This window comes from Linepithema humile, chromosome 6 (genome assembly GCF_040581485.1).
Source record: "Linepithema humile isolate Giens D197 chromosome 6, Lhum_UNIL_v1.0, whole genome shotgun sequence".
Classification (NCBI taxonomy): domain Eukaryota; kingdom Metazoa; phylum Arthropoda; class Insecta; order Hymenoptera; family Formicidae; genus Linepithema; species Linepithema humile.
Window position 1 is genome coordinate 24,624,644 of NC_090133.1, and position 16,162 is coordinate 24,640,805.

The following is a 16,162-nucleotide window of genomic DNA, read 5'->3' on the forward strand; positions in this document are numbered from 1 at the left end:
TTAATTTGAGAAAATTTGTTTTAAAAAACACTCACTCTCTCTCTCTCTCTCTCTCTTTCTCTCTAAATTTAAACTTTTTGTTATTATAACTAGAGAGAGGTTTCTTGTTATTACGATAAGTTTACTAAACCTTTGGAAGGCTACGATCGCACTCTTTTTTTATTTCATTCCTTATATACTCTTTTACACACTCGCTGAGTACTCTTTTCCAGACACTTTCGTTCAAGTGTGAAACACGCTGCATCTGTAATTTCCGTGCAGGAACTTCGAAGTTCCTCCTGTCTCTCACTGATACGTACGTCTTTCTCCTCTGCTTTTCCTTTCGTCCCCTCTATTCTAATTTCTATTTTGTCCACATGTTCGGAAAGCTCGAGTATGTATGATACCTCTTATTGTGTTTAACGCAAAAATAGATTGTTTACGCAAAAAGAGAATAACGAACGGCAAACACACGGATGACAGCGACGAGCTAGCTGGATCGTGCGCGTGAAATACGCAGGTACGTCACGCACGTACCGTCGTCTGTAAATCAGTCGTGAGTGCGCGGGCTCTCGCGAAATATTTAACGACGACTCCTAACCCGCCATGCCTTGTTTTCCGAGTTGCACCAACCCCCACCAGCCCCGGTGAATTTATTGCGTAATTTCAAAACGGTTCGGCGTTTCCGTGCCGACTGGTGACTCGCCACGGATTGCATGCTCTCAAACGCAAACGATAAATTAAAAGTCGCGATGTGGTGTTCTTCAAACTGCCACTTATCCGATTCGTAATCTAGATAGACCGTAATTACGGAGTAATAGTTAAAAGTTTGCAAGCATTTATGACCGTATCAATAATAATCCAAATAATTGAACGGTATAATAAAAATATAAAATATTTAATTCCGCTAAAATTATTATTCATGTGTAACGTAAGATATTATTAAGTAATATTTAATATAAAAAATTCCAAAATATATATATTCTGTCATACACTTTTATTCCAACAATAAAATCCAAAAATCAATAACAAATATCCCCAATATATTTTTACCAAATAATCACTAATAATTATTACTTAAAGATTTCAATTAATTTCTATTTGTCGAATCGCTTACTTCAGACGACTCTGTACGTACGATTGGAACAAATTTTACACGAATTGGATGTGCAACCCGAAGTACTATATCCATTATAAATCGAAGATCTTTCAAATAGTCAACAGGTTCCAAAAAAAAATTGTACACTAGAGGGGCTATGACAGCTTTTAACTCCAACATAGCAAATCGTTGACCTATACATATTAATATTATGCGTAAAACAATTAAAATATTAGAAGTAAAGTAAATCATTTATATATCAAGAAATTAATATTTTAAAAGAATTACCTATACAATTTCTTGGTCCTGCGCTAAAAGGTAAATAAGAAAAAGGATGACGATTTTGAGAATTTTCTGGTAAGAATCGATCTGGATCAAAAACATCAGGTTGTGGCCAAAAGTTGGAATCTCTATGAATATCGTAGATAGGCATAAATAATACCGTTTTAGAGGGTACCAGATATGATTCTAGAAAATAGTATGAAATAAAATATAACAAACGATAAAAATATGAAGAGTACAAAATAATTGTTCATATACATATTATCTCATTTTAAATAACAATCATTTACGCATAATCTCTAACTACTCACGCAATTTTACATCTTCCGATAAAACGCGCGATATGAAGGGAACACTGGGATACAATCTCAAGGATTCCTTTAAACATCTTTCCAAATATGGCATATTATTTAATGCTGCCATGGTAAGTTTTCCATCATTCTCTTGCATCACAGCACTAACTTCACTCCTAATACGATCCTAAATTATTAAATAGATTTTTGTATGTTAGATGTGCATTAGATTTTATAAAATAATTTTAAATTAGTAAAATAATTAAATTTTTAATTAATTTAATTAATTAAATCTTTATTATTTATTGTATTAAAATCGATAATTTATATATATACACATACATATATATATATATATATATATATATATATATGTATATATTAATATACCTGAATATCTTTATGCTCAGCTATCAGCAATATAGCGAAGCACGTACCTATCGCTACAGTATCGTGACCCTATAATAAAAAGAATTTAGTTTGCTTGTTTTTATGTTACATTCAAGTTATATATATCAAGCAAAACGCATTAAGCAAATAAAAGACAAACTAAAACATTGTTTAAATTTTTAATTCTTTGAAGTACAAGAATAATTCTTTTAATTCTTTGAAGTATAAGTTATAATTTTTTGAAATATAAGCATTTCAAAGCATCGCAATAAAGTTCTAAGTCTGCCAAACGATATAAGATTCTAAAGCATTCTAAGGCATTCTAAAGCATAAAGCATAGAAATAAATAAAATGTACATTAATATTAAAATATACGTTTTATTCATTTTTACGTTTTAATATTATATCGCAACATTTGTTAGGTTAGAACTTTAGAAAGTTAATTTTCTTTACTGCTATGCATTAAAATTTTAAATTTTAAACAAAGAAATGGTCTAAAATTCTAGAATATAAGATTTGAATGATTGCTTTAAAATTCTAAGCCTACTAAAAGACATGATATAAGATTCTAAGACATAAAAATTAATAAAGTGTACATTTTAATATTCTAGATCACTTCTTTACTTAAAATATAAAATTTTAATGCATTGCAGTGAAAAAATGTGAATTCTAAAATTCTAGGCCTATCAAATAATTATTATGGAAGATTTTAGAGTATGATATAAGATATGATATAAATTTTAGCTGTTTACAATCCAAAAAAAGAATGATTTTTATTGTTAAAAATATGTGTATCTGATATATAAACATTAATTGTTTATAATATATGTGTATTAAAAACATTTTTTCAAAAGTAAAGTGAATATAAATTTAAGTAAATATGAAAAATATTGTTCCGATAATTTTTTAGTGCAAATTTTATATAAATTCTCAACAAAATGCAGATATACTTACTTCGAACATAAAAGTATCAACTTCTTCTCTGATGTCCAAATCACTCAATTCATTATTCTGGGACGCTGCTATCAAAAGATCTAACATAGCTAGTCTTTTTTTCTGAGCTAAAATAAATAAAAGCAATTTTAGTTTAATTCATATTATGCTAATTTATACATATCAAATATTTATTATAAATTAGCCTCGGCTCAAATAAATTAACAAATTAGAAAAAAACGAGGGATCAAGAGCCATTTGATAAATTTTGATAAATCGCCGACATAAAACATAAAATGCAGTTGTCCGCAGTACACTTAATTGACTACGTCGCAATGCTTACATTGGTTTCACGCAATCTCCTTATCGCAGGCAAATATTATTTTAAAATCTGAACTGCGATTGAACTTTGGTTATCTACGCGATTAGGTTTTATGAGAATACAAACTATATACTGAAGATGGTCGAAAAGTCGACTGAAATGTTTATAAAGTGTATTGAATAAAGAAGATTGTAAAAGGCAACCAAAATCCTGCGTTGGCTCTTGATTCCTCTTTTTTTCTAATATGTTAAAATATCTATATTGTTATATATAAACACACATACTTCCTATTACTTCCTCGTCATCAATTATTGATCCATTTTCAAATTGTTTCAAATATTGTCCATTAGTACTTTTATGATGTTGTTTCCTTTCCGTAATAATCTACAATAAAAAAATATAGATCTATTTTATATTTATATTTTTGTGCTGCAAAGATGTGCTGCCAAAAAAAAGAATTATATTAAAATTATTATAATTTTATTTACAGGACAATAGCTCGCAAATTTTGGATATAATTCTTACTTTCTCGGTGAATCCATGCAGTATTTTTAAACACTTAGCTTGCATTCTACCCATTGGTACAAACGAAAACACCACATCAGAATGAATCCAAATCTTCATTAATCTGTGTGCATAATTATGTAACAATTAATTATGTTTAAGAAAATAATCACATATTTTCTGAAAAGCATAAGTTTATATAGTTATATAACTTATAATACAATATTAGTATCTATTCAATATTAATTACAATAATTTTATATTTTGCATTTTAATATTTCAACTGCCTTTATAATATACATACATATTGAATGTAACTAAATTTGTTTATGTAATGACAAATATTGTTTGCGTAATTACCTTTTTATGACAATTTTACCTATTTGGTGTACTGCGTGACGATACTCTTGCTGAAATTCGCCCATTTCTTTCAAAGAAGTTCCCATAGCAGTTTCTATAAATTATTGATTAAAATTATATAAATATTTGTTAAAAATATTATTTGAATTATAATAATTGTCATTAAAGAAGATCTTTCGATTAAATGTTACAATCCAATACATTATTTTTTAAAAAGATGTAAAAAGCATTTATTAATGTTCAAAGATTAAATATATTTAATTAAAGTTATTATAATTATAATCAATATTTAATCAGTTGAAATGTAAATCTATATAAAGAAAAATTTTTTAATCTTATAAATATACATATTGACGTACTGCATATTGCATTTAACGTATGATTGCTAGTAAAGGAGGTTAAATCATTAACAGTCGATTCTTTACTATCTTTCAAACATTGCGTCATGTAATTGCCCTCCTCGATCAAAATGTCAACAAATTGTTTTAGCACATTAAAATGAAATGCTGGCGTTAGTATCTTTCGTCTTTTATGCCACTTTATGCCTGGAACAAAGATAAGATAACTTTAGTTTTAATTTAGTTTCATTTCAATAATAATAATGAAAAGCATTAACATCTGATATCTAAATTATGTTACTTAGATTTATACTTTAGGAAAAATATGTCAAATATTTTGATTGAAAAGTCATTATTATTTATTATTTTTTTATGTCGCGTATTTTATAAGACATATATAATATGAAAATGACAGCAGTTAATTCTGCACTAACATGAGATAATTTTTCCGTTTATATCCGTTTGTAACAATTAAATATAATTAGATATAGAAAATTATTTAACTATGAAAAAATATAAAATAACAATTTTTATGCTTTCTATTAAATAGAATTAATATATTCGAATTAAAAGTATGTTAGATCTATTGAGTTACCTTCGCTAGTGAGTAGGCCGGTATTCAACCAAGGATGAAGAAATGTGTATATGTATCCTTTCCCAAGATGTTGCTTTGGATTGGTTAATATTGTCTAAAATTATAGATAAAGTTATATTAAGAAATTATTTTATCAAAGAAAATTGGATGTAAAACGTGCGATAATATGCGGGAAGTGTAATGCAAAGTTGTACCTAAGAAAGTATTAAGTGTGAAAAATATTTATTTATAAGTGCTAAAAGATAAACACACAATTTCAAATATAAGCTACAGATATCAATTTTAATCATCGTGAATCTAATATGATAATGATATGAAAATCAACTTATTATCTGATATTTATCTTGTTGCTAACCTGTACGTCATCTGGATGGCTAATGCTAACATAAGCTATATTCACGTGCCAAATTCTATATATTGGATAAAACTTTTTACCAATTTCGCGATGATATGTCCAGAGGTCCTCTAAAATAAAAATTTCAAAAAGATAAGTACAAGTATAAAGATTTAATAAACAAATTATATGCTAAATATTAAAATAAGAATTTATATAATTTTCCTTGCCTAATGAACGTCTGCACCAATCAAGGACATGACCAATTAATGGTAACACCGGTTCTCCAGGTATCCGATTAATAAGTTGCCCAAATCTTCCATAATGAATGGCGTAATGACACAGTAATATAATAAAAATGCAGAACAGTAGTAAGGAGATGATCATTGTTTCTTGAGCAAATTATAAAGTTTTGTCAAATTTTTTTTATTTATTAATTTCTGAACGTAAGAGTACAAGTGTATGTGTGTATATGTGTGTTATGTCCACCTGTAACACGCAGTAATAATTATCAATATTAAATTGATTAGATATGTAGTATCGATTTAATGTTACATTAGCGATAAAGGAAAGCTTATAATAACCATACACAATATTATATTTTATTTATATATTTATATATTTTATGTATATATTTATGTATATATTTTAATTTCTACAATATATTTTTTAAAACATTTAAATAAAACAAATAAAGATCACTGGATTTGGTCAAATTAATAAAAGTTTTATGATTTCCATGCATTTAGAATCAATAATATAAAACAAAAAAGTAAACTTTTATTCATAAGCTCAAGTAAAAAAGATTGAAAAATTTTTTTTTACAATATTATTTACATATCAATCATATATCACTTTAATCATTTTTAAAATATCTCGGTATAAATTTATAATAATAAAGAACTTACCTTATTAAGAAGTATCTTCAGACTGGAATTGTAAAAAGAACTTCCACTTTAATATTTCGTTTTTATTTGTAAATAATTTTATAAACATTTATAGATTACATGTCACTGTTTAAAGTTTTGCATTAACAATTATAACTGTACTTAGAAATAATATTGTAACTATGTTATAATTAATGAAAATATAACACTCTTGGTCAATATGACAGTTTCACAACTTTTACTTTTTTGACACGTTGAAGTATGAGATAGCTACTTTATATAGATTATAGATCAGTGGTTCTCAACCTTTTTATATTCAAAGATCACTTAACATGTAAGTTGCGAACCACCAGTTTATATGTAATATGCAATGTAGTAAACACAACGGCGAGTCCATTGATAATGCGCTTAGAAGACTGCATTAAGATTACAAGAATCACTAACAAACTACGTTTACACGTCAACCTTAATCGGATTTAGTAACATTTTTGTAGTTATAAAACTGGCCAATCACAGTCATTTCATTTTTCAGAGGAATAGCTGTGATTGGCTAGTTTCATAACTACGGAAATTATTGAACCCGATTAAGGGTGACGTGTGAACGTAGTCGCTGATAACGACTTATACACATCGAAACAAACTTTTTATCTAATACGAATAACAATTTATGTTTTCAAAATAATACATTGGGCTAAATATAAAATAAATGTATAATGTAAAAAGTGAAGCCATTCAAAAAAATCTTTTTTATGCACAAAAAAATTATGACTTGAGAGACGTACTGTTCGAAAGGTCTTTAAAAGATTAACTTTGTCAAAGAACTATTATGCTATCAGCATGCTATCATGCTATCGGTGCTAACGCACCGTTTTAAAGCTATCGTGGACCAAAGTTCAGATTAGGTTGCTTACAAATCGGTCAATGGCATAATTAAACATTAAAAAACTACAAAATATAACATTAAAAAAAATTTCATCTCTTTATAATATACAAAAAAAATTATTTATTTAATATTGTTACGCTCGTTTCGCTTATCGTATCTCGTTATCGCTCTTAACACATGTCACCAAGTGCTAAACAGTCACGCTAGTTATTTGAATTTAAACAGACACAGACATTATTCAGCGTGCATTAATCATACATTTATTGTTGGTTTGTATTTATAATAATGTACAATTTATCTTTTTCAGAAGTGTTTTCAAACACTCATTGTGAAGGAGCAAGTAATATATTGTACTAAATAAAATATAAAATATTCATATTATCCTATTATCATTTAAATATTCATATTATCATAACCATAAATGTTTATAATACATATGAAAACTATGTTAATAATTCTATTAGTGCAACAAATTATTTGTTTACTTTTTTAACATGTTAATTAACTTTAAATGCCTGCATTTGTTCGATTGGAATAAATTTTACACAAATTGGATATGAAACTCGAGTTAGCAAATCCAGCCGGAATCGAAGATCTTTTAAATAATCAACGGGTTCCAAATAAAAGTTATGCACCAAAGTAGCTATTATAGCCTTTAACTCGAACATGGCGAATCGCTGACCTATAAATATCCATAAAAATATTAGAAATGATTTACATATTAAGAAATTAATGCTTTAAATATTACCTATACAATTTCTTGGTCCTGCGCTAAAAGGTAAATAAGAAAAAGGATGACGATTTTGAGAATTTTCTGGTAAAAATTGGTCTGGATCAAAAACGTCTGGATTTGGCCAAAAATCAGGATTTCTATGAATGGATTTAACGGGAATATGTAATAGTGCACCAGAAGGCACAATATATGATTCTGAAAAAATCACGAAACAAAATACAATTTATTAGAAAAATTAAAAAAAGATGTTTAGATTGTAAAGTGAACATTTTTATATAAATTATTTTCTTAAATAGAAGTTTTTTTGGAATGCAATCAATTACTAATTTTTTGAAACAATATTTTCGTTAGAAACAAAATAATATCAAATCATAAATTAATATTAAGTTACGGTTTGTCAGTATAAAAATATTTTTTTTTATAGTTATATGGCGCACATAACTTTTTACAGCTCGATCGTGGAAACTATGCAATTAATCTTAAAAATTTTAATCTTGAATTGTGTTGGTCTGAAAGTGTTTAAACTAGAATGGAAGTTAGTCTCCCGGTTGCAGGAGTGGAGTGAGGGTTAACATTAAATTTTTTAATGGGAAATTTTTAAATCTTTATACAAAATTACATTTTCAGATTCTGAAAGAAAATAATTATTCACCCGAAAAATTTTTTGTGAGATATTTTTTGAAAATTTATTCTTTGAAAAAATATGACGATTTAACGTTTCGACCTATAGCTATTTGAATTGTGTAGCTATTCGAATTAATAAGTATTTCTGAGATTTAATAGTATTTCAAGAGGATAAGCGACGCATGCGCTGGTGCCTTAGTGACTCCCGAAATGCTATTAAATATTAGAAATACTTTATTAACTCGGATAAATAAATATTTACAAGACCATGGTGAACATTTTAAACATTTAATAAATTGAATAAGTTAGAGTAGAATGTTGATTTGATATGACTATTTCCGAGTGCTTCAAGTAACTATAAATCGAAATTCAAACTGTCATATTTTTTCAAAGAAATATATGACGAAAAAATGTTTCCGATAAAACTGAGTTGTTGTCTTTCATAGAATCGCAAAATGTAATTTTGTATAGAGGTTCTTATTTAAAATTTTAAAATTAATCTCCGCTCCATCTACGCAATCGGGATTGAGAGATAATTTTCATTCCAGTTTGAAGGTGGTTCAGATTCATATAAATCAAGACTTTCAATATCGATCGCACAGTTTTCGAAATACCCAGATGTAAAAAGTTATATAGGTCATCCTGTATATAAGAAATATTTTTTTATTAATTACTCACGTATCTTTAAATCTTCGGACGCAACTCGCAATATGTTAGGAACGCTAGGGTAGAGTCTCATCGATTCTTTTAAACATCTTTCCAAATATGGCATATTGTTTAATGCTGTCATAGTAAGTTTTCCATTGTTCTCTAGCATCACTGCACTAACTTCACTTCTAACACGTTCCTACATTATTAAAAAAATTTTTACATATTTCATATATTCCATTTGTGTCATATTCAATTAAATTATATACGACACACACACATATTATAAAACATATATTCTTTTATATTTAATTTAATGTATATAAATATATAACAATTTTTTTCTATTATAAATTAAAGCAGAATACTTATGCATATGTTTATTTACTACACTAATAATCTTAACTATTATAATCACTGTTATTTTAACTCTGATATTATCAGAAAACACAATATTAAATTTAACTATTTAAACATTTAATTAATACAATTAATGAAGTATTTACTGTGTGTGTTTAAAAATAAATAATTTATATATAATATACCTGAATATTCTTATGCTCAGCCAATAGTAATATCATGAAGGATATAGCTATTGCTACTGTGTCGTGACCCTGCAATGCGAAGAGGTCATTTTATTCATTTCTGTGCGTTATATACAACCTATATTATATAAGAAGACTTAACAAATAAAAAGTAAATTAAAATATTTTTTATACTGTTAGTCGTATAAAGTGCTTCTTTTCATATAATTTTTTCATATTGCGTCCATATGAAAGAAATCATTTATTGCACAAATTATTTCATTGAATAGCTTTATTGAATATAAATGAGCATTTTATGAATTAATTTGATTTTATTTGAAGTAACTTGATAATGAATTTTTATTGTCAAAATATATATGTTATGATATTTTTTAATGCAGTCCAATCTGGCATTGGGGTTGCCCATATAAATAATCAATCACTACATCAAGTTTTACTATGTCTTATTTATAAATGTATATGTATACGATGAGAATGTGGAAGTGTATTTCATGCGTCACGATATGACCAAATCGATATGTGAATAAGTATTTAAATGCTCCAATGCAAGAGTGTAGTCTCAATTCTCCTCTGTCACTTATACTTCAGTAGTAAGGACACACATTTTTGATAAATTATTTACTATAAACCCGTACTGGTTCTAATGCCAGAGTGGACTGTATATGTAAATGATTTCCGATATTTACCTCAAACATGAAGGTATCAACTTCTTCTCTGATGTCCAAATCACTTATCTTATTATTATAGAACGCCGCTATCAAAAGATCCAACATAGCTAATCGCTTTCTTTTTACTGAGAAAGATTACATTTTAATTTATATTTAATTTATGTTATATTGATTTATTGAATTGATCAGAAAGTTTCTTCGAATTTTTAACAAAAATAAATATACAACATCTAAAGGAGAGTTTTCGGATCAATCCAATATATTATAAGTATATAATATGAATATAATAATAAATAAAATTTCCACATTCTGTATACACGCAGCGCACATATGCACGCATGCAAGTGCACATATTTATAATTTTATATACATGTGTGTGTGTAAATTCATACTTCCTATTATTTCTTCATCATCGTTTACTGAATCATTTTCAAATTGCTTCAAATATTGCCCATTAGTGTTTCTGTGATATTGTTTTCTTTCCGCAATAATCTAAAGAAAAAGAATATAAATTCGTTCATCATTTAAACTGTCGTGCTACCAAATGTGCTGCTGACATACAAATTAGACTGTTTTAATTTTATTAAAATGCTATTATAACTTTACTTACACAAAAATTCTGTATAATTTAAATAACGCGTGATTCTCACTCACTTTCTCGGTGAATCCATGCAATATTTTTAAATTCTTCGCTTGCCTTCTACCCATTGGCGAAAGTGCAAATATCACATCAGCATAAAACCACGGGCTTGTTAATCTATGTGCATAATTATATTACTTAAGGAAACAATAGCATTACATTTAAAGTCTGTGTGTTTAAATGATTCTATAAGTTACACGATAACATTTTTATAAAACATTAATCAAACTTTATATTATATTTACATTCAAACATCCTCTTAAAATGTTGAATATCTTTAAATGTGTTGTTGCAAATAGTTATACATATTGTTAAGTTGCATTGCATACTTACCTAGCTAGGATCAGTTTATTGGTATCATGAACTGTTTCGCGATACTGTTGTTGAAATTCGCCCATATCTTTCAGTGAAATTCCCATAGCGGTTTCTAAATTGTTTGTTAGAGTTATATAAATACTTATTGCGATTTTTATTTCAATCATAATAAATTATATTTTATATTTATATATTAATAATTATTATAGATTTTAAGATAATCTGTCAATTAAAAATTACAATCCAACATATTATAGTGTAACGAAAGTTTATCAATGCTCATAGATTAAGTATAATTAATACAAAATTGTAATATATTATATATTTTACATTTCTTATAATTGATTAATTATTATATATTGTATAATTTCAAAATTATAATTATAATTAATGTTTATTCAATTAACTGTCTATGTCAAACAGAAATTTTTTGTAAATATATACTGACATACCACATATTACATTCAACGTATGACGACTAGTAAAGGAGATTAAATCATTAACAGTCGATCCTTTAATATCTTTTAAACATTGCGTCATGTAATTGCTTTCCTCAATGAAAATGTCAACAAATTGTTTCAACATATCAAAATGAAATGCTGGCGTTAGCATTTTTCTTCTTTCATGCCATTTCGTTCCTGTAATAGTAATAGAAATAAGATAAAATCCTCTTTTATTGCAATAACACTCTAAATTACTAATATTTGCCGTAATACCTGTCTTATAAATTAAGTAATTCAAATTTATATTTTAGGTAAAAAATTGGACTATTTTAATTGGACTAAAAAGTGACTTTTTTCTATATCATATGTCGTACACCCGCAAGAAAAGTGACCCAAGTCGAAATTTTTTGAATTTTGTTTTATGTGCAAATTGTTTACTAATTATATCGGTCTTCAATCAGAAAAAGTGATAGAAGTTAAATTCAAATACTTTTCGTGTAAGTCGACTATGTTTAATACTGCGGTAAATAATTAATTTTTAAATTATTGTTAAACCAAGCATAGACATGTGAAATTATTTTCCGTAAAATCAAGTTTGTTTCAGACGATTTATAATTTGCGACAGAATTTGAGATAAAAGTCAATTCATAATATTATTAATAGGAAACTTTATTATTAACGCAATACCTTCTTTCCTTTCTCGTGAACAATTTTGTTTGTTTGACTTGTGTCATTTTTTTTTGCAGATGTGCAATATTTTATAAAATATATTATAATTTAAAAATAATAGTAATTAGTCCTATATTAGGATTAATTTTTAATTTTTTATAATTATGTGTACTTAAATAAAAAATTTATATAAATATAAAGAAATAAAGAATATAATTTTTATATACTCTCAATTCGAAATATTTTATATATTAGAAATAAGAATTATGTTAGATCTATTACCTTCACTAGTAAGTAGGCCAGTTCCCAACCAAGGATGCATAAATGCATACATAAACCCTTTTCCAAGATGCTCTTTCGAGTTGCTTAATACTGTCTACAATCATGTAAAAAATTATATTAAATAATTATATTTTTATTAAAAAATACAATAATGGAATATTATTTGTGTGTAAATTTGCTACAAATGTAATTGTTACACAGTTATGTCTAAGAAAATGTTAAATAAAGTTAATTATTTTTTGAAGAACTTTTATTTGCATTAGATGATAAATACACCATTCCAAATACAAACTGTAAATATCGGTATTATTTATTATTTATGAAAAACTTTAATATAATAATAGGAATTGCGTTACGTTCGTACAATGTATTTTAAACATATTTTTTACGTTTTTTTCGCATGTTGATTACTTATAAAAATTCTAACGTTAATTCTGAGGACGTAGGAAGCCAAAAAATGATTAGTTTTCCGCGACCGAATGCTGAGGGAATTGTCGGAAGTCCTTAGAAGAATCTAACCTAAGTCAACCAAAAGTTTACTCTAGCAAACGCAAGAAATTAATTTATTAACTACTTTTAAATTATTATTAAACTTTCAATTAAATTTCTTTTTAGTAATAAATTGTTCGTATAATAAATTAAATAACATGTAATAATATATCTATAAACTTTATTGTTTGAGTTTTTTTTAATGAAAAACTTAACTTTTCGATCATATTATTACGAGACAACTACCTTAAAAATTGCTTCGTTTTTAAGCAATTTTTCGTGACCCCTTAATTATTGCAAGTAGTATATACTGTTGCGCTCGCGCCGCGGGAAATCGTCGATTGTGACGTGTGGGCTGCGAGTTGGCATTGAGAGAAGCGTCGCTTAGTAATTTGTAAATAAAGTGTCAAGTGAGAGTTACGCTTGGTCCTCGGTGCCGTGAGGACGCGTTTCGGATGTGAGACGGTTTTCCTAATTGTAAACGATAGTTTTGTTGTTACGGTTCAAATTGTGTTATCGTTGAGTTCATTAAAGTTTGTTATACTCAAATTGAGTTTATTATTTCTTGCGTGAGCGCATTCGCGAGTGATTGTCGCGAGTGCAACAATACATATATACATATATAACTTAATACTTTTCTATTCTTATATTATTTGAACAACAAACACTAACATATACACAAAATATCAAAGAATAAATAATTAAAAAAAAATATTTAATAAAATTAAAAAATTTTTAAATAATAAAGATTTGCTTATCTTTAAATGTCTCTTTTACCTGCACATCATCAGGATGACTACCAAGAACGCCTGCAAGATTGAAACTCCACATTTTAGCAACAGGGTGATAAGTCTTAACGTATTTTTCCAGAGTCTGGTATTGAACTTCTGAAAAGTCAAATTTAAGAAAATAATAACTAATTTTCATTAAATTTACATAATTATTAAAGAGCTACAATCAAGTATTTCCATACATGCGCGCGATTGATTTGAATTGAATTTTTGCGTTATAATTTTTACTAATTTATATTGAAATAAAGTGAGAAAATAAAAATATACAATAATTACAAATAATAAATATTATTGTATAAAAAATAAAAGTAAATCTAACTGAATATTATAGTTTTTAAAAATATATATATATTATTACAGTTGATAATTTTACAATTATCGTTATATTATATTGAAATAAAATGTGCAATCAAATTATCTATACTGTTGATATCTTTGTATCTTACTAAGAAACACTTTTTACACAATATATTTATATGCTATTCATTAATCTGTGAATGTACATAATTTTACTTGCCTAATGAACTGGTGCACCATAAAAGAGTATTTCCGATTATTAAGAGCGGCAGTGGTCCTGGTATTTGATCGATAAGTTGCCAAAATCTTCCATGATGAATAAGGTAATGACACAGTAATATAAGAAAGATGCATAATAGGAATAAAGTGATAATCATTTTTTGTTGAATAAATTACAATTTAAAAAATTTTTTTTTAATTTCTTCTTTGGGTTTTTTAATTCGTCCTGAATGTCAATACGAGTCACGTAATATTTAAAAAGGTAAGTAATTTCGTAATTTCTTAACATAAAAAAATACATTCACTAAATTACATAAAAAGTATATTTAAAATAGATATATTTACATATTTATAAAAATTTCTAACAAGAGAAGTGCAGAAAATATTAATCGCGAATGGATGTGTATTACCGTTGAAATATACAACTTCGAATATTTGTTAATAGTCTCAATATAGCGATTTCAACATTATCACTGCTCTTAAGCTTCTGTTAGACGTCAACATAAAACCGACTTTTATAAATGTTAACTATCTCGTGCACGGAGCGCACACGGACACGGTTTTCGCTTGTGTGCGTATCTCTTCTGCCAAGGTGATCTAGCGGTGACCAATTGCTTCGAGTGGACTCAAACTGTGATTACTGATGCATAGCAATTGATACATCAAATAAAAAAACGTATTATAAATACATATGGAATATGACGATATTAGTGTACAATGCACATTGTGCATATAATTTTTTATGTTGCACATATAATAACCATATAATTTAATTAATTTTTTTTCTTATATACTAACATATTTAATGTATGATAATGTATATAAATAATTTATTTTTTATATTATACGTTTATATATATTATAAATAATATATACATTTTTAAGATTTGTTTAACATAATATTTTTATATAGACAATATACATTTTATTTATAGCAATGGATATGTAGGAAGATCTAATATATTGGCGCGCGTCAATATACGAGTACTATGTGTCAAATAACAAGGGCATATCGGCAGCTGGTGTTAGTTCGAATCATTAAGTCTTCTGTTTTAAAAATTACTTTTGATCGATGATGACAGCCGTCTTTTAGAGAGAACGTCCGTGACCTTTGACAAGTGAACATTAAAAAATGACGACGCATTTTCGCGAACAATGTACAATTGTTTGACTTCTACTTGTATCTCATTTTATACTGGATGTGGCGGCTCACCGCCACACAGCTTACTGAAGCGGCATAATACGCCGCGGCGCCGCTACGCGCCGCAGGCCTTCTACCAGTTATAAGCTTGCGGACCCACCGCCAGGTGGCACAGGCGGTGAAGAGCTTTCTCGCGATCAAGCTTCGATCGAGGAGATATAAAAGAGCTGCTCCGCAGATCTTTACTCACTCACTCGCTTCAAGGCGAGCTCTCACTAAGGGCCCTTGAACGGAGTCACAGCTCTGCTTCGAAGAGCGCAACCAGCAAGTCTTCTCGACTTTTCACAGTGCCTGGGAAGGCACGGAAGCGAAAGACTCAGTCTCAGCTCTGACCGCACACCTCACGTAGGATGTTCAGCTACGGTCAGCTGACGCACCAGCATCGCCGTCGCCGCCACA

The 16,162-nt window shown here is 27.6% G+C and overlaps 1 protein-coding gene across 1 annotated transcript; it reads right to left on the reverse strand.

Moving 5' to 3' along the window:
- Nucleotides 1–957: 957 nt before the first annotated feature.
- On the reverse strand, nucleotides 958–15,113 carry LOC105672305 (uncharacterized). Its single transcript, XM_067358122.1, has 24 exons — nucleotides 14,564–15,113; nucleotides 14,033–14,142; nucleotides 12,767–12,860; nucleotides 11,825–12,010; nucleotides 11,391–11,484; nucleotides 11,072–11,174; nucleotides 10,810–10,909; nucleotides 10,436–10,542; nucleotides 9,750–9,818; nucleotides 9,235–9,403; nucleotides 7,948–8,127; nucleotides 7,702–7,881; nucleotides 5,660–5,827; nucleotides 5,451–5,560; nucleotides 5,096–5,189; nucleotides 4,522–4,707; nucleotides 4,163–4,256; nucleotides 3,824–3,926; nucleotides 3,583–3,682; nucleotides 2,998–3,104; nucleotides 2,044–2,112; nucleotides 1,672–1,840; nucleotides 1,367–1,546; nucleotides 958–1,272 (listed from the first exon to the last, which is right to left on the reverse strand). Exons 1-24 carry the CDS (start codon nucleotides 14,718–14,720, stop codon nucleotides 1,070–1,072), a joined length of 3,132 nt encoding a protein of 1,043 aa, XP_067214223.1. The 5' UTR covers nucleotides 14,721–15,113; the 3' UTR covers nucleotides 958–1,069.
- Between the last annotated feature and the right edge of the window lie 1,049 nt (nucleotides 15,114–16,162).